At 34.3% G+C, this 22,575-nt stretch overlaps 1 protein-coding gene across 2 annotated transcripts in view; it reads left to right on the top strand.

Moving 5' to 3' along the window:
- The window catches only part of SS18 (SS18 subunit of BAF chromatin remodeling complex), an 87,610-nt gene that overhangs the window by 45,549 nt on the left and 19,486 nt on the right, over positions 1 to 22,575 (top strand). Inside the window, exons 6-10 of one of the 2 annotated variants that reach the window (XM_039217981.1) lie at positions 14,085 to 14,252; positions 14,900 to 15,004; positions 17,816 to 17,908; positions 18,621 to 18,743; positions 21,596 to 21,729. In XM_039217981.1, coding sequence (XP_039073912.1) covers positions 14,085 to 14,252; positions 14,900 to 15,004; positions 17,816 to 17,908; positions 18,621 to 18,743; positions 21,596 to 21,729 — 623 coding nt within the window. The remainder of the gene's footprint in view (positions 1 to 14,084; positions 14,253 to 14,899; positions 15,005 to 17,815; positions 17,909 to 18,620; positions 18,744 to 21,595; positions 21,730 to 22,575) is intronic. The other variant, XM_039217991.1, reaches the window with a different exon arrangement.

Genomic DNA, 22,575 nt, shown 5'->3' on the forward strand with positions numbered 1-22,575 from the left:
GCGCAAGTGAGCGAGGGGCACAGAGAGAATAGTGGGGCTCACCCGGGGCTCATGTTTTACCCAAAGTGGGGCTCGAGCTCATCCGACGTGGGACTCCAACTCACGAACTGTGAGATTGAGACCTGAGCCAAAGTCAGATGCTTAACAACTGAGCCATCCAGGCACCTGGGGCCAACTATTCTTTTTAAAAATGTCACATTCTGAATTTGTATTACTAATGTATAGTTTTTACTATAGTAGTTCTGTTGCTTTGTGTTTTGTTCGCCTAATCTATGAATTTCTCAATAATTTTCTGTATAGTCTATTTTCTCCGTAGGAATCTGACTTAAATAAGAGTAACTTTTCAAAAAACAATATGATGGAAATCTGTGAGGAACTTTTCAGGATTTAAAAAATCTCTTCAGGACAAATAAACCTATCAGTTAAATTTTGATATTTCAGACATAAAAAATACCAAAGAAAATTACAGTTGCCAAAAAAAGAGAGAAAGTTATATGAGCTTGCAGCAGCATCTGCTTTCTTAATCATATGAGTTCCCTGTACATTTTAATTCTATGATATGTATTGGATGAAAAAAATTTACACAGTTTTACCTAAAGTTTTAATATTCATTGCACATAAAACATTTTCTTGGCTTTAAAAATAAGCTACATGTTTTACATTAAAAGTTTTGATAAATGAGTAGAAGAAATCAGAAGGGACCACTTTTTAAATAGTTCTTTGAGAAATGCTTAGAAAACACCAACATTCTATAAAAGGAAACATTTTCAACTTTCAAAACTCTTAACATTTGTTGAGATGTTGTTAGCTCTTCTTTGAGTTAAAATCAAAATAGTGATATCTTTTGGCAATCCCTGTATTTCTACATAACATATCTGTCGGTATCAAGAGATCTTAAAAAAACTGTTAAATTTACTTACCAGTTTTTAATAATGAGGCTAATTTGTCAAGGAAAAGAAACATTTGTGGGATTTCTTAATTTAAACTTCTGTCAAGTGATAAAAAATGGAAGAAGACTAATCGAGAATTTTAGTTATATTTTAAAAAGGCATAATTAAAAGGTAATTACTTAATTATTACATTAATTATTATTTAAGTGACATATTTGGGAACTTTAACGGATAATGTGGCAGTAGTTTTCTAAACAGAACGTGACAGATCAAAGTCTAGATGCAATTATTCTGATAGCTTTGAAGTGGCTTTAGTTTTTACCCTCTCTCTTCCCTTCCTTCTTTCTCTCTATGCTTTGAAAATTAAACTAAGTGTGGGGGGGGAAGTAACTTGTTTAAAAATGTTGTCATTGTAATTTGGGAATCTGATTGAAATTAATACAAAGGACAGATAGACATTTACAGTTTATTATTTTGATTGTTTACAAAAGCAGAGAAGGATTCTGTTAATTGATAACTATTAGCTCTAGTAAAATAAGACACTTTGTGTACTAGTGTTATAGTAAAAGTATTATTTCTAGGAATGAAATTGTGGAATCTTTTGAGCTTCATTAGTTCTCTAAAAGCTGTTTTTAGCTTTTATAACAAAAACTTGCAGACCTACCACACAAAGTATGTCTTTTCAAAAAGCTGCACAAAAAGTTGACCCCATTAAATTTACTAATCATTACTGCTAAAAGGAATTTCAGTAGTAAATGTTTTTTTGAACTTAAAAAGTGCATGTATAATAATGCCATTGATATTGATGATTTGTAGTTGATTTGTAGTTTTACACATACCTATGAATTGAGAAGACTGAAATATTTTTTTAATTTAGCAACTAGGTTTATTATAGCACAGTATTTTTCTCTGTGTTCTCTACTGCTTCCAGATAAAATGAAAAGTTTAGGAAGTTTTTGTTGTTCCTTATACTGCTGGCAAAATGTTGTAAATAGACAATCCAGCATAAACTTTCCTGTGTTATTTTCACTATGATCCGGATAAAAGTTTAGGGATTATCACTTTGAACTTTAAGAATGAGACTTGTGTTCAGAGCAAATCACTACCTTCTTAAATAATTGGGTCTGCCCTTTCCTATATACAGCATAAACTTCACTGGAATTCAAATGCTTGAATTCACTAGAATTAAAAATAAAAAATGGAGGAAGTGTATCTGTTTCGTTCTAGTGCCTAGAACAATGCCTCATAGTAGGCATACAATGTCATATGATGACCTGGAAATACAGAGTTAGTACCTTAAAGGTGTTTCTTCAGTAAAGCAAGAGGTGTATTCATTAGAGCATTAAAAGTCAAATTAGAATAGCAGGGCTTTCTGAAAATGACTAACATTTGATAGAATCTGCACATTTTTTATTCCCAAGCATGATTGTAGCTTTTCTCATTTTACTAATTACACATTCAAATATAAGTTTTCACAAATTACTATGTTTGTGCTACAACATGTAATTTACAAGTTCCATGTGTTTAATTCTTCAGACTTGGATCCAAATCTTGGCCCAGAAGATATTGTATGTGGGACCTTTGACTAAATTACTTAATACGGAAGGTTAAGTGAAACGATGCATATAAAAATACTGATTCAGAATTGTTTGCCCAATTTATATGAAATTGGTCAGAATAAAAAGCTTTTTAAAAAAATATGTTTATTTTTGAGAGAGAGAGGGAGAATGTGAGCAAGGGAGGGGCAGAGAGAGTGGGGGAGAGAGAAAGAATCTCCAGCAGGCCCCTTGCTGTCAGTGCAGTGCCTGACACAGGGCTAAATATCACAGACTGCGAGATCATGTCCTGAGCCGGAATCAAGAGTCAGATGCTTAACTAGCTGAGCCACCCAGGTGCTCCTAAAAAGCATTTTTTTAATAACAACAACAACAACAACAAAAAAACTGAGATAAGTTTATCAGGTGTCTCTTTTAAGCATATCAAATTTATTTTTGGTTTTAGTTTTGTTTGAATAATACTAAAGCTCTGATTCGTTTAGGTAATAAGTTACAAATAATAATGGTCTGATCTGGAGGCTTGATGTTAGCATAGTAGGAAATTTTTCTTTCAGTACTTTTATTATGGTAAATATGAAGGGCAAAGAGTCTGTATTCATAGCTGGGAGTGTTATATTTATCTTATTATATAATGGATTATTGTCTGATAAGAGCTGTACCAAGCAAATGTGCTTAAGATAAGCCTAGAACTTAATTGTGTATGTAGATCATAGTGGTATATTTCCTTGCACCTCTTTATTACCAGTATTTATAGATCTACCTCATTTGAAAAATAGCATTCATGATATGGATCTCACATAATTTATTTAATGAAACCATATCCCCCCCTTTTTATAAAAATGGTGGTTTTGTTGATTTCTTATTTTATTATTAATTTATTTATTTTGAGATAGAGCGCAAGCAGGGAAGGGGCAGAGAGAGAAAGGGAGAGAGAGAATCCTAAGCCGTCAGCACAGAGCCCAGTGATGGTGGAGCTCGATCTCACAAACCATGAGATCATGACCTGAACCAAAACCAAGAGTCAGATCCTTAAATGACTGAGCCATCTAGGTGTCCTACTGTACCCTCTTTTGATAATACTTCTAGTCTTTTATTATTAGAACTACTTTTGGAACAAACATTTTTGTATATAGATCTTTGAGTACTTAAACAAGAATTTTATAGAATAAATTTTAGAAATAAAATTGCTAAAAAAAAAGAAATAAAATTGCTAGGTAAAATACATAAATACTTAAAATATTTAAGAGACAAAAATATTCAGACCATAGCATTTGCTATTTGCATTTTTTTCTGTGAATTGCTGTGTTCTATATTCTGTGATTTGTCTATTATTAATTTGAAGAGTTGTTTGTAGATTAAAGCTAGTCATCCTTTATTTAGTATATGTAAAACATTTTGGAAGTTTTAGAACAATAGGAATTTAACTTTTTTATTTTTATTTTTTAAAAAAATTTAGTGTTTTTATTTATTTCTGAGAGAGAGAGACAGCATGAACAGGGGAGGGTCAAAGAGAGAGGGAGACACAGAATCCAAAAACAGGCTCCAGGCTCTGAGCTGGCTGTCAGCACAAATCCTGACACGGGGCTCGAACCCATGAACCGTGAGATCATGACCTGAGCTGAAGTCAGACGCTTAACCGACTGAGCCACCCAGGCACCTCGGAATTTAACTTTTTAAATGACTTGTTCTAGTAATAGGATTCTGAAATAGTAATGTTACTTTTATGGAAAAACGTAGTTAATTGTTAATTATGTCAGGATTTTTGTTCAGCATTTGTTAAATTCTGGTCCAAATAGACTTAGATAATAATTATTAATAAAATGTTTTGGAGGACTCAGCGTGCTTACTACTTGGTTAAAATGTCTCAGAAGTCCTACAGTAAAGAAACTGATTTGATTTTGGTTAACACAAGTGTATTATAAGTATAACACAGTGGTAAGAAAAGTATTTTTTGAGGGGTGCTTATTACTAATCAAAAATATGAGCTAATATTCAGTGTGTGCCAGGTACATGCATATCTTGTTTAATTTAATCCTCACAACATCCTTGAGGTAGTAGTACTATTATTATCTTCATTCCATGCATGAGAAAACACTTTCGATGGAAATAGAGGCAGGCCTCGTTTGTGCAGTTCTGGTATGCATGAATTTCAGTTACCACAGTTTGGTTAAATGACATCTTTTACCCAACAGCGAAGTTCAGATTTCAGTTATGGTAGGTAAACTGTGAGTCCTTTCATGAAGTACAAACTTAGCTTCTGTCTCTTCAGTTTATGAATCACTGCATAAATAACAGATGAATGTCATGATCAGTGACTATTCATGTCACTTTTAGATGCTGCCAGTAATTGATCACTGTGTATCTATCAGTTTATGTACATAAAGCAGAGTACATAGTTGTATTTTTTCCTTGGCTCCCAGTTATAAACCTTCGTGATATTTTATGAGAGAGAAAAGTGTAGTAGGGAAATAAGAAGTAATAATACTGCTGGAAATGAAACCAAACCCTTTGTAAATAGAGAAAAAATTGCTGACTGGGATTTGGACACTGGTGCCATTTGAGAGACTCTAGATGTGCACTGCAGGGACTTTAGTCAAGGTGAACTCATTGACATAACGTGAGAGCCCTGGTTGTGATGAAAAGAACGAAGCTGTCCCAAAAAAGGTAAGACTGACAAAATACTTCGTGTTGCAATTCTTGGAGGCATTTCATAACATTGAAGGTAGAAAGGATAAACTGTTGGAAGCTGACCTGTACTTAGAAAGGAAGATGACAGTTGGCCAAACTGTAAAAAAGATGCTAGCTCTGAGAAGTTAGCCAACTGCAAAATTATAGGGAATGGTTCCTAAGACTGGCCTGTCTTCTGACACTGACTACAAGTTCTGGAATTCCCAGAAGCACCCTCAGGTTCAGTAATTTACTGGAAAGATGCACAGAACTCCCTGAAAACTGTGGTACTCAGTTATGATTTATTACAGTGAAAGCATACAGATTAACATCAACTAAGGGAAAAAGTGCATAGGGAGAAGTCCAGAAGAGATGCCAAACATGGAGTGTCTCTTTCTATGGGACTCAGGATGCATTACTGTCCTGGTCCCAGTGTGTAACACTATGCACAGAGTGTTGCCAGCCAGGGGGGTTCACCTGAGCTTCAGTGTTCAGAGTTTATATTGGGGCTCCATTATGTAGATTTGATTGACTGCCCAAGTTATTAATCTTAGTCTGTATTATGTAGTTCTTCTGGGCATGCCTCAAAGTCCCTACCCAGGCTCAGGAGCTTTAGGAGTCCTCAATGTAAGAGACACAGTAAGTCTTCAATATGAAAAACGCTATAATACAACTTTTTTCCTTTTAAATGCAGCACAGAAAATCTATAAATGAAATTATTTCAAATATTTTATCCCATGGAAATGGCATGCTTGACTTCTAGTTGATTTGAATGTATGAGAATTGTGTGTATACTCATCTCTCTTCACTGTTAAATTGGTAAATCTTTGTGATATTGCTAATATTGAAGGTTTCTGTTTATTACAGTTTTAGGTGTATGCAGTCATTACGTTGTAGTTCAGATTAGACTAGATATTTGTTTATAATTTGATCATTATTGCTGTATTGGATGAGTTTTTCAAGGTCGTAATTTTTTCTTTAATGATGACATTTTTTCTGGTTATGAAAATAATATTTAATATGAAATATCTGGAAAATACAGAAAAGAATAAAGTCTAAAAATCACGTATAATCTTACTCTACAAATTTTAAGTTACTTTACAGACAAGGTACAGTCCACTTAGGTATAGTAAGTAGGCTCTACTTAGGCTCTTTGTAACAGATGTTTGAGCATTTATAATTATATAATTACTTGTAATATCTATTTAATTATTTTTTCCTAAACTCTAGGTTCTATGAAATCAGGAGCTGTGTCTTGTTCACTACTTTATCTTACTTGTTGACTGATAGATAAGCTAGGTTTCCTCGTGCCATAACAAATTAGAAAGCTAGCATTCTTCTCTGTGCTATCGTCATCCATCAAGTGTCATTCCAGAAATTAACCAAAGAAAGTAGTGTCAGTTACTGTCAGATAAAACAGATGATCTTCAGTTTTACCAAAACCTTTTGGGTTTAGGGGACAAAATCCAGATGAGTTTCTTCAATAGATTATAAACTCAGTTTTATTACAATACATTTATTTAAAAACATTTTTCTAATGTTTACTTTTGAGAGAGAGAGAGCATGCTTGAATGGGAGAGGAGCAAAGGCGGGGGAGAGAGAGGATCCCAAGTAGGCTATGGGCAGTCAGCCCAGAGCCAGACACGGAGCTCAGTCCCATGAACCAGGAGATCGTGAGCTGAGACTAAATCAAGAGTCGGGCGCTTAACTGACTGATCTACCCAGGCGCCCCTCCAGTACATTGTTTAAAACTTTATTTTGAACTAACTACAGATTTATAGGAAGTTACGAAGGTAATAACAGAGAGAGCCTATGTGTCTTCCCCGAAGGCATCTCTAATCCCTCGAAACCTCTGTTACTCTTTCATTTTTATACTTTTATCATTTTCACAATGTTATATAAATGGAATCACACAGTATGAGACCTTTTGAGATTAACTTTTTTTACTTAACATAATTAATATTTTTCCAAGTTGTTGCTTTTATTAGTTGTTCCTGTGTTTGTATTGCTGAGTTAGACTTCCATGGTATGGATATACTGGTTTGTTTAACCCTTGAGGGATATTTTAGCTGTTTTCAGTTTTTGGCTTTTTCACGTAAAGGTGCGATGTAAATTTGGTACAATTTCGTGTTTTTATTTGGACAAAAGTTTTCCCTTTTTTTGAGATAAATACCAGCAGTGTAATTGCTGGGTCATATTAATGTGTTTAGTTTTTTCAGACACTACCAAATGGATTACTAAAGTAGCCATACCGTTTTACATTCCCCCCCAGCAATGTATGAGAGACCTGCTTTCTCTTTTCTTTTTCATTTTTAATTTTGAGAGAGAGGGAGCATGTGTGTATGCACAAATGGGGCAGAAGGAGAGGGAGAGAGAGAATCCCAAGAAGGCTCCACACCCAACACAGAGCCTGACACTGGGCTCAATTCCAGCACCCTAGGATCAAGATTTGAACCGAAACCAAGAGTCAGACACTTAACCAACTGAGCCACCCTGATGCCCGGAAAGATCTGCTTTCTCCAAATTCTTGTCAACATTTGGTATTGTCAATATATATTTTTTAATCTTAACTTTTCTAAAAATGTGTAGTGATATCTCATTGTGGTCTTAATTTGCATTTCCCTAACAGCTGCTGATACTGAACATCTTTTCTTGCGCTTATTTGCCATCTGTATGTCCTCTTCAGTGAAAAGTCTCTTCAAGTCTTTTGCCCATGTTCTAGCTGGATTGTTTGGGATTTTTACTGCTGAGAAGTCTTTATATATTCTTCTAGGCTTAATTGTAAAAATTTCTCCCAATATTTTATTACATAAAATTCAAACATGCAGGAAACTTGACGAATTGTACCTGTGTAGTTGCCACCTGCATTCTACAGTTAGTATTTAACTAAATTTGTTTATTATCTGTCTATCCTTACACTAATTCACCATGTGTCTTATTTTTCAAAATGCATTTCAGAGTAATCTGCAGATACCAGTATACTTTGCCCATGAACACTTTAGTCTTCGTATCATGAGGAGTTAACATCTTAAAATTGTATTTATTTTTAAAATAGTATTTTTTAGGTAACATTTACCTACAGTGAAATGCATAGATCTTAAATGTATCATTTGAGGAGTTTTGATGTATTTATAACACAAATCCCTTACGTTTTTTTTTATAGCTAACACCTTAAGTACTCTATGGGATGCGAGTACTTCAACTTCAACATTTTATATGAACCATAATCTAGCTTCTTTTATGGTGAAAGTGGATTATTGGTTATTCTTCCTCTTAGAACTCTAGCTCATTGTGTGGTCTTCAGACTGTGTGGGTCAGAATCATCTGGGGTAAAGGTTTGTGCGCCCTATCTCAATACCTGCTAAACCAGAACCTCTAGGAATAAATTTTAGAAATTAGATTTTAACAGATATTCTAAGTCATGTTTATTCAGTCCCTCAGAATTTTTCTGGGCGGAACAGTCTCATCTGTGCCAGATGGTTTGTAATTTTCCAGCTTTCATGCTAAGTGACAGAGAGCTTATCTGTTCTAACGTCGCCGATCTCCATGGCTTTCTACTTTGGCTTGTTAGAGTTCCTTCCTGTCAGTTATGATAGGTGTTAGCACTGACTTTGTTTTTGAATTAATTTTATTATATATTATGTATGGAGTCCAACTCTTAAAAAATAGCCTAATCTTTTATTTTTCTGGATTTATTAAGCAACAGTACATCCCTTTTCTAATTTTCAATCACCAGAAAGCTAAATATATACTCTCATTCCCAGACTAGTTTGTAGAGATGCCTATGATTTAAAATTATGCTCTTGAGAATCCTGGATTTCTTGACTCAACATGTTGATATTTTGAACTGCATAATTTGTTGTGGGGGCCTATCCTGTGCCTTGTTGAGAGAGTTAGCAGTAGATCTGTCCTCTGTCCACTAGGTGGCAGTAGCACCACCACTCATATCAGTCCTGACCACCTCAAATGTCTCCTGTGGGACAAAGTCACGCATGGTTGAAAATCACAGCTTTAAGAAATGGTTAATATAAGGAACTACATATAAGGGTGGTCTGTGTTACTAAAGAAACAGCAACAAAAGTTATTGGTACTAGTATGTTTTAATACTTTCATGAAAATTACTTTAAAATTTCATGTTATGTAAAAGTTTATATCTCTTAGAGAACTGTTTTTTTAGATGGAATCTGTCATGCTTCTGTTTTTTTCATTGGCTGCTAGGAAACTCAGCTAAGTTTGCATTAGTTATGGTGACTTTACTTGGGGGATTTTATTAGTTACTTGGCTGTTCTTTGATATTGTATATATCAATATCGTTGTTGTATCTAAATGCCTTATTATGAACTATTGAAAAGAACAGATGTACATTGTAGGTATGTAAAAAAAAAATCCTGTTCATTTTAAATGGCTATTTAATAGGTAGTGGGTTAGCTAATTGAGTTTGCTAGAATGCTGGAATTTTTTTTTCTTGCAAATTATTAGTAATACCTTCAAATGGGAGCTAAAAATGGTTTAGTTTGAGGTTGAAAAGTTAAGGAGTAGTAAAATATGGTGAAATATGAATGGGAAAATATGCTTGGAGGGTATTACGCAGTTTCATAGTCTAATGCTTATAACATAGAAAGAGGTGGGGTGAAGAAATTTCATGCATTTCCCTCTCCCTCTCTGACCCTCCCCTGCTCATGCTGTCTCTCTCTCTCTCTCTCAAAAGTAAATATATATATATATAAAAGGGGGCGCCTGGGTGGCTCAGTCGGTTAAGCGTCCGACTTCAGCTCAGGTCATGATCTCACGGTTCGTGGGTTTGAGCCCCACATGGGGCCCTGTGCTGACAGCTCATAGCCTGGAGCCTGCTTCAGATTCTGTGTCTCCCTCTCTCTCTCTGACCCTCCCCTGCTCATGCTGTCTCTTTCTCTCTCTCAGAAGTAAATAAAATATTTAAAAAAAAAAAAAGAAATTTCATGCATTTTAGGATTTTTATATTACAGTAATATTAGTACATATGGTATATTATTTATTAGTGTATTATTAATATAGTAACATGTTTATATGCTGTAGTGGATATATATGTATTATATATAGTATATTATAGATAATGTTGCCCAGAACTGTTATCCTGGGATATATTACATGGGAGAAGTATGATTAGACTTTGGAGAGGAGATACCCATAGTGGCTTTAAAGTTGTCATCACTTACTAGCTGGGCAACTCTAGGTAAGATTCTAAATGCTTGTAAACCTTAAATTAAAATTTCTTACCTGTAAAGTGAAGTTAATAATAGTATTGCCTGTTTCAGAGAGTTTAGGAGAATAAACAGTGTACATAAAGCTCTTAGCTCAGTACCTGGCCTGTACTAAGTTAACTGTTAGCTGTCATTTAACCTTTATTTAAAATCGTTCATAGATTAATGAGCGTTAGTGTATCGGTTTCCATTTGGAGATGTGAATATATGTATGTGTGTATGTATACAGAGTTTTAAAAATCACATAATCCTAAATTTTTCACAGATTAATTAAAACTTAAAATTATCTTTATAATTGAGTCTCAAGAAATTCTTTTTTTTGACCAGTAGCTTAAGATAAAACTAAGCATTAACCGGGGCGCCTGGGTGGCTTAGTCGGTTAAGCAGCCGACTTTCGCTTAGGTCATAATCTCGTGGTTCATGGGTTCGAGCCCCACGTCGGGCTCTGTGCTGACTGCCAGCTCGGAGCCTGGAGCCTATTTCAGAGTCTGTGTCTCCTTCTCTCTCTCTAACCCTCCCCTGTTCACGTTCTCTCTCTCTCCTAGAAATAAATTAAAAAAAAAAAACTAAGCATTAACCGTCTCATTGGAACAAAGAATTCCAATAATATAAAACGTGGTGATTTGGGAATATTTTACATGTTTAAGATATAGTGCATTATTTCCATAGGATATCTGTTACATATAAAACTCAAAATTGAAAGAAATAATGTGAGGAACATTTGTTACACGTTCTCTTAAAAACACTTTTACAAAACATGTTACAAAATTAAGACAATAAGGGGTGCCTGGGTGGCTCAGTCGATTAAGTGTGACTTTGGCTCAGGTCATGATCTCACAGTTCGTGGGTTTGAGCCCTGTGTTGGGCTCTGTGCTGACAGCTAGCTCAGAGCCTGGAACCTGTTTCAGATTCTGTATCTCCCTCTCTGACCCTCCACTGCTCACGCTGTCTCTCTCCTCTCTCTCAAAAATAAATGAACATTAAAAAAATTTAAAAAAAATTCAGACATTAAAATCTTTGTGTATGTAATATCACACTTTGTAGTGCATCTTAGCATCAAAATGATTTATGTAAGAGGAAGAATAATTTTTAATCCATGTAGTAATGTGTTGTGTCACTGTTTGTAGAAAATGGTTATACTGGACTCATCTTGTAATCTTCCCTCTGTGGTACAGATTTTTTAGAAGTTATTTTGGGGTAAACTTACAAGATTCAACTCTCATTTCTGTTAGTGTGTCAAGGGATAATAGACATTTGCCAGTGTAGCCTATTGCATTATCACAAGGAAAATAATACTATTCTTAAACAATCAGAGTTGAAGTCATAATTCTTTTTTTTAATGGGTAAGGCTTCAAGGAAAAAGATGAAAAACCAGGTTTTAGCAATGCTATCCTCCTCCATTCTCTGTGGTTTTAGGTTTGATCCTGACTGATGTTGAGGATCCTCGGAGGGAGGGAAGGGACAGAGAATAAAGTGTTGGTGGTAATTGAGCTCTTTGGGATTGGTGCTGCTGACAGTCCCTAAAGATAAAGCACAAGGCCATGGTCTTTTCTGTTTGGGGCTTAAGCTAGATTACTTTTCTCCTTTAGAGCAAAGCTAAGAAGTTTTCTGTTACTATATCCTTTTGGATCCCCCCCACCATGATGTTTTTGTTTTCTTCCTCCTCTATTTTAAGTTTCGGTTCCAATGCATATGCTATGCATTAGTTGTATAGCCTTCTGTAAGACAAGAGGCCTTTAATTAGTGTCGGAGAAGAGAGTCATGAAATGAAAAATCATTTACTGAAAATGAGTTACAGAAATGCCTAACCATACTGCTTATTAGATTATACATGCTAGTATTCAATACTTTATTATATATAAAATATATTTAAAAAATTTTAACTTCAGTTAAACTAGTTTCAAACTTCTGTTTTGTCTGGTTCCCAGTTGATTATCTTGATCTTTGGATTCCTTAGCTAAAACCTTGAAAATTTGTTAATGGTTTACATGAAATGAATATGAAAGTGTGTCTGACAGTGTTAAGTGCATTTAGTGTTAAGTTCTCTTCCCTTCCGTTCTCCACTGAGCCATCTTATTCCTACTTATTCCTATTTATTTCCTTGTTGAAAGAAAAGTCCTAGAGTAACATTTGAAAGGCTTATATTTATGATAAAATTAGACAGAAAGAGGAATTTGAAATGATGTAGAAGAGCAAAAGATGGCAAGTAGAAGAAAAAGAGCTCTGATAAAGTACCTTAGATAGTACAGTTCTTGATAGTGGAAGGAAGAGAGTTAAATTCTTTCTGCTAGTGTTGTTGCTGCTTTTGTAGGCCAGTATTATGTTGAAAGAGGTGTGTTTTGGTTTTGGTTTTGGTTTTAACTTTTATTTAAATAAATGAAAAACTTTTGGCTCATCTGTGTAATTTTGACTGTAAAAGTTTCTCAACCCTCTAATCCTTTCCTTTTGTCCTTAAATTGTCCATAAGTCAGTAAAGGAGAGTACGTAGCTGTTTAGGCAGTAAACTGGGGAATGACTCATACGTACTTCTGAGACAGTAATGGTTATGATGGTAAAATGATGAGCTCTCCATAAGATCACTTGACCCAGTGAACCTCTGAGGAGCTGTTTACATTGTTAGGTGGCAACACAGAACTTTATGGTCATTGTTGATTATTTCATGTGATATATTTTTAGTGTTGCCGATGTTATACTATATATAGCATTGGTAGTTAGGCTACCTTGCTTTGGAAATCGTAGTTCTTTTTGTTGTTGTTTGTTTTGATTTTTTAAATATTTATTATTTATTTTTAAGAGAGGGAGACAGAGACAGAGCATGAGCAGGGGAAGAGCAGAAAGAGAGGGAGATAACTAATACGAAACAGGCTCCAGGCTCTGAGCTGTCAGCACAGAGCCTCACATGGGGCTCGAACTCCCAAGCCATGAGATCATGACTTGAGCCAAAGTCAGATGCTTAACCTTCCCACCCAGGCGCCCCTGGAAACTGTAGTTCTGATACTGTACTCTGTGGCTTATTACCGTTTTCTACTTAGGTATTTTTGATGGTGTTGTGTTCGAACTTATTAAGAAGCACTACAGTCCTTTGATTTCAGGAAGACCTTTTTCATTTATAAATCTTATAGTTAGAAAAGGGAAAGAAGACTCTTTCAAAATTTTGTCCTAAATTTAAAGTTTATGAAATTCCACCAATGTAAATGTTTATAAATGTGCAGTTTCCCTATCTACCATTATATAACGAAATGAGTGGGCATTGAAACAGGGGGAAATGGATGTCCAGAGATTAGATTTCTTTCCCTTGGTTTGACCATTCATTTGCTGTGTGATTTTGTGAAGTTTGTTGTGGTATATTTTCTTGTATAGCTTAAAGATTCTATTTTTCCCAGAAGAATTGTGTAGATAAATATTACATAGTATGTAATGAAAAAATACATATATTTAGGATGTTTATATATTACAATTGCTTTGTTTTTTTTTAAAAAAAATTACTAGAACACTCCTTCAGTGGATTTCAAATGAACTACCATGTATTAGTTGTTTTCCCTTGTTTACAGATTATTTTTAGTCTGTGATCTTCAGTTGAAAGCTTTATTTTTATAGAAAGAAGTTAGTTTTCATTATAATACCTTGTATATATTGGCGATTATATGATAAAATACTTTGCATTTCTCTTAAGGTGTCAAAATTATTTATTAAAAACAAAAACGTGTGCATGATATTTTGTCTCTTTTCAGCTCCAATGATGCATCAGCAGCCTCCTTCTCAACAATACAATATGCCACAGGGAGGTGGGCAGCATTATCAAGGTCAGCAGCCTCCTATGGGAATGATGGGTCAAGTTAACCAAGGCAATCATATGATGGGTCAGAGACAGATTCCTCCGTATAGACCACCTCAACAGGGTAAGTTTACATTTGGGGAATTTCCTGCTTAATATAAATAAAACAGTGGTTGGAAGTCTTTACGTTTTAATTAACTTTTCATATAGGCAACAGGGTTTTGTGTTTCTTGATTTTTAGTAGTATTATTACGTATTTTTTTCTAAAAGGTGGTGGCTATAGTAGGTACAAAGGGTCATGAAGTAGATAGGAACTTCCTGTTACACAGCTTTCTTTTATCTATTTTTTTCTGGGAAAAGGTTATATCATAAAATTTTATATCAAAAGCTCACTAATTTATAGCAGAAAATACAATTTTAGTTTTGAGAAGTTACTTAATATACGGTCATAAACAAGTCCTAGTTTATTCCAAACTGCTCTAATCTCAAAAAGAGAATTAAATTTCTACTAGTTTGAACCTTTTTTAAAGAAGTATTTGTTTTTTTAAGTTGGTATTGTTAAATCCTGCATGTACGGTCATAATAATTTTTGTGAAATGTGGTGTCGCTATGTGTTTATGGATGTGTGTGTATAAGAATAATTCAAAGTATCTCGATTGCCAAAACAAATACAGGTGAGAAATAATTTCTTTCATATATCAGATTAGAAAGAAAGCCTTTGATGACGTAGAGAACAAATTATTTACTTGTTGACTGGTTGTGGTTTTTCAGGCCCACCACAGCAGTACTCAGGCCAGGAAGACTATTATGGGGACCAATACAGTCATGGTGGACAAGGTCCTCCAGAAGGCATGAACCAGCAATATTACCCTGATGGTAAACTCTCCTAATGTTAATTTTCCCATTTTCTATCCCTGCCCAATATTAATGTAGATAGCTGTTCAAAACATTTTAATGAGGATGAAGAAACTAACATTATGTTTCTTCTAAGTTTAGAAACACTTTAACAACCTAAAGCACCAGTGATTGCATTAATGTATAATCTATTTCAAAGTGTATTTTGTTTAAATAGTCCATATTAGTACCATCAGGAATGACATTCTGTCATTGGAATCCTTTCTTACATAAAAGAGGATCCTTTTCTATTTGGAATTGTTCATTTGAACCAGAGCAAATGTTACTGATTCACTTTTTTTAAAAGCAGCTTTATTGAGATAATTCATACACTGTAAAGTTCACCCATTGGTTTACTTTTTTGCATTGTATAAATACATAGAAGAAAGAGTTCTTGAATATTTTTCCAAGTTTTATCATTTTAGTTAATGTTGAATACTGCTCAAAGAACTGTGGTTTATATACATTTGCATTTGAAAAAATTTGGAGGCTAAATTATATCCATAATATAATTTTGTATAGAATTAGTAGAATAGGAAAAGCATTTGGAAACCAGATTTTAGTTATTTAGCTCAATGATTTTTTTTTTTTTTTTTTTTTTAGCGAGAAGGTGGCTTGTGAAAAAGTGGTCACTCAAGATGCATTGTACTTAGTAATGATCCAAGCAGAAGTAGGCTTTCACTGTACAGTGCTTTCAGTTTTTCTGTATGTTTGAAAATTTTATGATAACAGTGTTGAGGAAAAAAATAATCCAAACATATACAACTGTGATAAATTAGAGGTAGCTATTCACGTTACAGTATGATTTGTCTTGTTATGCAAGGATTTGTCAAAACTTCATTTATCCAGTAAGCTCCCTTGGTATATTTAGGTAAACTAATTAACAGAGAAACTTGGAGAAACTAAAAATTAAAAAGCTAAAGTCCTGGGACTGGTGATTTGAACCTAATGTAAACTAGTAAGAAAACAGAATGTGGTGTATTTAAAGAATCATTTAGCCTGCCATTTTTTGGTTCATATTATAAATCATAAAGGTACATCGGTATAAGGACACTGGTTTTTATGCAGAGGCAGAGCAAACACTCTCACCTGTAGAATTTTGCATATGATAAATGTTTGCCAGTGATAGTGAGGGTGTGTACGGATATTTCTTGTTAGAAAATGACAAATTTTTTTAAATCTCAGGTTTTCTTGCCCTGAATATTCATAATGTTGAGTTATTTTCTTTTTTCTTTCACATGTAGATATTACATTAAGATTTTTTTTTTTTGATAAAAAACTTCAGAATGTTTACAGACTGGATATTTTAAAGAAGTGAAATCTAGTTAAATTTTGTGTATTAGGAAGTTTGAAATTAAACATTTGTTTTAATTTTTAAAATACGTTTTACGTAACTGAGTTGAATTTGACGCTATTATTTTGGTTCTGAGTATTTCCAGAAATGTGAAAGGTATATTGTTATAAATATGACCTTTCTGTTCAAAACAGATAGATATATTATTTTTGTATTCAGAACTGTAAATTTATTACATCAGAGAATTAAAAAATCTAAATGGTATCAGTTTTGCATAGGTGTGTATTAATACATTTTTCTGACATTTATGTAGAGTATTCCATTTATAACAACAATTTTCTTATACAGCATTGGATGTTTTCTTACCAGATATTTATGCCAGTAAATATGTAGATTAGGAGTTGGCAAACTTTTTTCTCTAAAGAGGCAGAGAGTAAGAATTTTAGTCTTTGTGGGCCATATGGTCTTAGTCTTAACTACTGAACCCTTGTTGTAGCATGAAAATAGCTGTATAAAATGTGAATGGGCATGCCAGTGTTCCAGTAAAACTTTATTTACAAAAACAGGCCACTGGTCATATTTATACTGCAGGCCATAGTTTGCCAACCCTTAATGTGGATATTTATGAGGTAGTTTGGGAATGTTGGAATCCTAGAACACTTAGTATAACATTTATTCATAACTATTCTGTCTTAATTAGGCATTCTTTGAAAATTTTGATTTTTAGCTAACTGAAGCGTTATGGAAATTTTCTTAGTGCTACTTAGTTAAAAGAACTAGACTATTGATTTTCATTAAAGTCCAGTCATAAAATTTATCGAGCCTTAAAACTAAAGGTGTACTCTAGCACTTAACACAGTATTAATTTTATGAAGGTATATGTTTATGATACTCTAGAAATAGTTTCTAAAGACTTCTATAATGGCACTGTTAAGCAATAATATTCTTATAATATCTGAAGATACTTTATTAGATACATATACTTTATGCAAGTAAATAGAATGTGAAAAATGTGTTTCAGTTTCTTTCAGGGATAAAAACTTGTGGAGCTTTTTTATATTTTGCATTGTTTTAGCATATGCTGTGGAATTGGCGACCAGCAGAACAGGTGTTTGACAAAATATGATAATTGCTTCCTTTGTTCATTCTAATTTAATTCAAGTTATTTACATGTGAAAGGCCTAAATGCTTTCATTCTTTCTTTTTTTAAAAAATTGAAGATGAGGTTTTTCTCCCCCTCCCCCTTGATGAGGATTATCAGTTAAGACTAAGTGTAATGTTTCTAAAACTACTGTTTTTTGCTTTTAAAAATTTGCACGTTATCTCAATATGAAAACAATCACATTGGTAAATATTTGGCTAATGCAATTGAAATTATTTTTTATGTATTTCCATTTCTTTTTCTTTTTTTTCAGTTTTATCTGAAAGTTTAAATATATTTAGGGTTTTCACTCAGTGGCCATTAACGTTTCTTCCTGTCTCTTGTCGAATTGATGTAGGTCATAATGATTACGGTTATCAGCAACCGTCGTATCCTGAACAAGGCTACGATAGGCCTTATGAGGATTCCTCACAACATTACTACGAAGGAGGTATCTATATACCTTCACACACATACACATATATATCCCCTTCTACAGGAATGAAAATTCTTGCATAAACAACTTCTACCCATGCAAAGCTCTTGTAGAATACTAGTTGCTGGCTGTCTTGAAAGTTATAGGGAGCCCAGAACAATTAAAATAATTTCCTTATAAATATTTAAAATGTGTAACCGTGACTTGCCATTTCTAACAACAATAAAAAGACTAAAACATTTAAAAATAAATTTTTCCTCAGTGGAAATTTTCTATTTGAACGTAAATCCATCGGTCCAATTTTTTTTTCTTGTGTGTGTTTACATATGTATAATTTTACATATAAGTATAGTGCCTTTAGGAAACAGCTTGCTGATCTTGTGTAGCTAGTGTGTGCTCTTGTAGCTGTCTTTAATTTTGTCTTTTTTATTTTATTTAGCATAGTCATGATCTTATGACTGTGATGTTCCAGTAAATGTAATGCTCGTATGGCAGAGACGCTGAAAATGCTGCAGTTCAACCTTGCAAAATTGGCTTTAACTGCAGTTTGTTTGGCCGAAATCCTTCTGTTTGGTTTGAGTTTTTTCTTTGTTTTGTTAACTTTCAAAAATCAATATGGCATTTCATTTTGTTCTTGTGTTGTTGGCTATGCATCTTAGAGTAAAAAAAATTAATTAAGCAAACTTCTCAGTGTTTTCTTTTTTCCTCTTCTCCAATTATCCTGTAGGAAATTCACAGTATGGCCAACAGCAAGATGCTTACCAAGGACCACCTCCCCAGCAGGGGTACCCGCCCCAGCAACAGCAGTACCCAGGCCAGCAGGGCTATCCAGGCCAGCAGCAGGGCTACGGTAATTGCTCTTTTGCAGCTTTGTTTTGAAATACTGAAGTGTATATTTAATGTTTATTTTTCTAAGAATTCTCATTTTTGAACATTTACAATTTTATTTAACTGAATCTGTTACTGACTTGAGTAATTTAAAATGTTTTTCTGATAAACTGGTAATCCATTTAAAAAGAAACGTAAACTAGAGATGGTTCATTTGCCAGAGGTAAGGTATGTAATCATTTAAACTGAGTTCTTTAAATGAATTCTTAAACCTCTTTGACATTCATGACCAGCCAGTAGGTTTGTGTGTGCTTGGAAAACTGATGAATTGGGTTGTTATTGACCATATCTATATAATTCACTTAGCAAACTTATTTCTAAAACTAATGACCGTTACTATGAAAAATAACATTGATTTTTGGAGTACAAATGAGATTTATTTGGAATGCATAAAGAAAATGCTTTTGTCATTCTTTGGTTAAATAGCAATATACACAGCCATAGAGGTGTATTTATTGCTGTTGTGTATCCTACAGAGTTTGGGGAAGCATAGCTATATTTTCTTATTAGAAACTCACACTAAGAGTTATAGTAGCTGGATATCTGGGTTTAAATAACTTTATTAGATAGGGAGTGGGGAATGATAAAGACCTGATATCTCATTCTTAAATTTTAGGTTACTGTCACTATATATATAGGAAAATACGGTTCTGATGTTAGAGAAGTAACTGCTTACTAATCTGACATCATCTTTTGCTAACATAGTCTTTTTTTTACATCAGTAATATCTTATTTTTATTCATTATTTTCATCTCTGAGATTTCTATGGGCACCTTTCTCTACTCATTATAGCAAATCTCAGAACAAAAATCAGGTTGAAATTAGCTTGTTTCTTTAACTTATGCATTGAAATTTAGTCAGTTTTGGGAGCCAGGCATTTGATAAGTTCTAACTGATAAGTTCTAGTTCTTTAATTGAGATATGACTGTAGAAATATTCCATGGATGGGGATGCCTGGGTGCCTCAGGCAGTTAAGCATCCTACTTCAGCCCACTTCATGATCTCACAGTGTTTGAGCCCCACATCGAACTCTGTGCTGACAGCTCAGAGCCTGGAACCTGCTTCAGATTCTGTATCTCCCTCTCTCTCTGCCCCTGTCCCACTTGCACTCTCATTCACTCAAAAATAAACATTAAAAAAAATTTTTTTTTAGAAATACTCCACGGATTTCTTGTTTGTTTTTGTTGTTGTTGTTGTTTTTTAAGTGGGCTCCAGCATGGCTTAAACTCACTACCCTGAGATCAACACCTAAGCTGAGATTAAGAGTTAATCAACTTAACCAACAGAGCCACCCAAGTGTCCCGCCGGGATTTCTTGTTTTTACAAAGGAACTTTCTTACTCTTCTCAAATGGTATTTTCATTTCATGACCATTGAATATTTGTGTTTTGAATAAGTATTCTGGTTTTATTGTGTTTATGGGAAAACAAATATGTGGTTGAATTAGGCAAATTCATTTATTTGAGACAAATATTATTTTCCATGGGAAGAGAGAGTAAATGAGATGTAGTATTTTTGGTTAGAATAGTTAACTGCCGTTTTGTTTAACCTTGGGAATCCCAAAGGAGAAGTTCTCATTTTGCTTATTTGTAGCCTTCTGTTGTCATACTTTCTTCTAATAGAAGAGTTAGATTTTTAATAATTGAATGTATAATAATTAAATAAATAATAGACCAATAGAATTTATTTAAGCTTGAAAATTTATTCTCTTTTGACACTTTCCTCTGCCATCAGTGTTTTTATGGCAGATTTTGAATGGCTATGATAGAAAACATTTAAGTGTCAAAGCTTTTCAGCTTATGCTTTATAAAGCATTCTTTACAATAGGCAGTAGTGGAATTTATGAAACAGACATATTTGTTTGGCAAGCCAAATTAGTCCCTTGCTATCTCTGGAATTGGAAATCATTCATTTTTATGGGTTAAGTTTTAAAGGTGATTGGTACACAGAGTGTAACTTTTGAGTGAAGTTTTTTCACATGCAACCTGTGGCTTTTCAAGTATTCTTCAGTTTTGATTTGAAAATGTTGTGATAGTAAGCTTATTAGTGCAGAGAATAAAGCATTCTTTTGGTGGTTGCAAATGTTAATCTAGAATTTCATGGAAAATTACTCTTTTTGATTCTTTGGTGATTACAAGTGTAAATCTAGAGTCATGCGGCTGTAAATACCACTGATTCCCAAACTTTATTCAGAAGTTATTTTAATATTTTAATTTGAATCTGCTGCTTGCTTTTTCTTTGATTTTTTTTTTTACTTTTATTTTTAAAGTTTATTTATTTTGAGAGAGAGAGTGCATGCACATCTGCAGGGGATGGGAAGAGAGAATGGGAGAGAGTCTGACACTGGGCTCGTGAGGCGCTCAGACTCATGAACCATGAGATCATGACCTGAGCTGAAACCAAGAGTTGGACACTTAACTGACTGAGCCACCTAGGGTCCTTCTTGCTTTTCCTTTTACCTGTTGCTTATAGCAGTTAACTTTCTAGTAGAGGTATAGATGAATTTTATTGATACCATGGAATTAACCTGCTTAACAACTCCTGAGTCTCTTTTACATATTTGGGGAAAAAGAAAAAATTAATGACTGACACATAGCTGACTAGTTACACCGAATCAAAACATTTTGTACATGGCAGTATTCTTACAAGATTTTCATTCTTACAACCTTTGGAATTTATTTCAAAAAGCATTGGAGAAGATCAAGATACCGAACTATCCTTTTTTGTTTAGATATAAAAACATAATAGCATCTAGTTCTAAACCCTTGGGAGAGTTCTGTTTTTATCTGTTTTGTTTGTGTTCATTATTTTGCAGGTCCTTCACAGGGTGGTCCAGGTCCTCAGTATCCTAACTACCCACAAGGACAAGGTCAGCAGTATGGGGGTTATAGACCAACACAGCCTGGACCACCACAGCCACCACAGCAGAGGCCTTATGGATATGACCAGGTAAATTATTTGGCCAACTGTGTGATGGCCCCATTATTTGTTCACTTTTGATAAGGTTGTTTTTCACTTGAAGGCTCATTTTTCCCTCCTCCTGTTCATAGTATGAGTTAACAAAAAAATTTACTTTTAAGTCTTTTTCATAGAATGCAAGCACAGTTGATCATAGTTACTGTCACATGTAAAACATGTCTTATCTTTGTACCCCAGCATTCATTGATACTCATTCATATTCTCTTTCTCTCTCTGATCTCTACCCAGGCATACTTCCTGTAGGCATTCCAGACGTCATTCCCTCTCCTTTTTTTTTTACTTTAATCTTTATTTTTGAAGAGAGAGAGCCAGAGCACAAACAGGGAAAGGACAGAGAGAGAGGGAGACACAGAATCCAAAGCAGGCTCTGGGGTCTGAGCTGTCAGCACAGAGCCCGACGCAGGGCTTGAACTCACAGACCGTGAGATCATGACCTGAGCCGAAGTCTGCCACTTAACTGACAGAGCCACCCAGTCGCCCTTGATTTCTCTCATCTCCATCACATTTGTTGCTGAAGACTGTGCATTGATTGACATACAGGAATATGGAATCCATCTGTCAATGTTCTTAGTAGCTCTTGTCTTTGCTTCAGCATACCCATTACCTTCTGCCACATTTGTGGCGTCCTGTGTCTTTAAATTCATACTCACTTCTGCCTCTTTTGCCTCCTTTCATACACATATCCATTATCTCAAGTATTAAAAATCTTTATCTCCGGTTACCTGTCCTTCTACATATATATAGAGCTGTATCTCATCCTAAGAGGACTATATCCTCTTGAACCCTTTAAGTTCCTTCTTTTCATTAGTAAACTTT

The sequence above is a fragment of the Hyaena hyaena genome, unplaced genomic scaffold (genome assembly GCF_003009895.1).
Source record: "Hyaena hyaena isolate Hyena2069 unplaced genomic scaffold, ASM300989v1 scaffold_14, whole genome shotgun sequence".
NCBI lineage: Eukaryota > Metazoa > Chordata > Mammalia > Carnivora > Hyaenidae > Hyaena > Hyaena hyaena.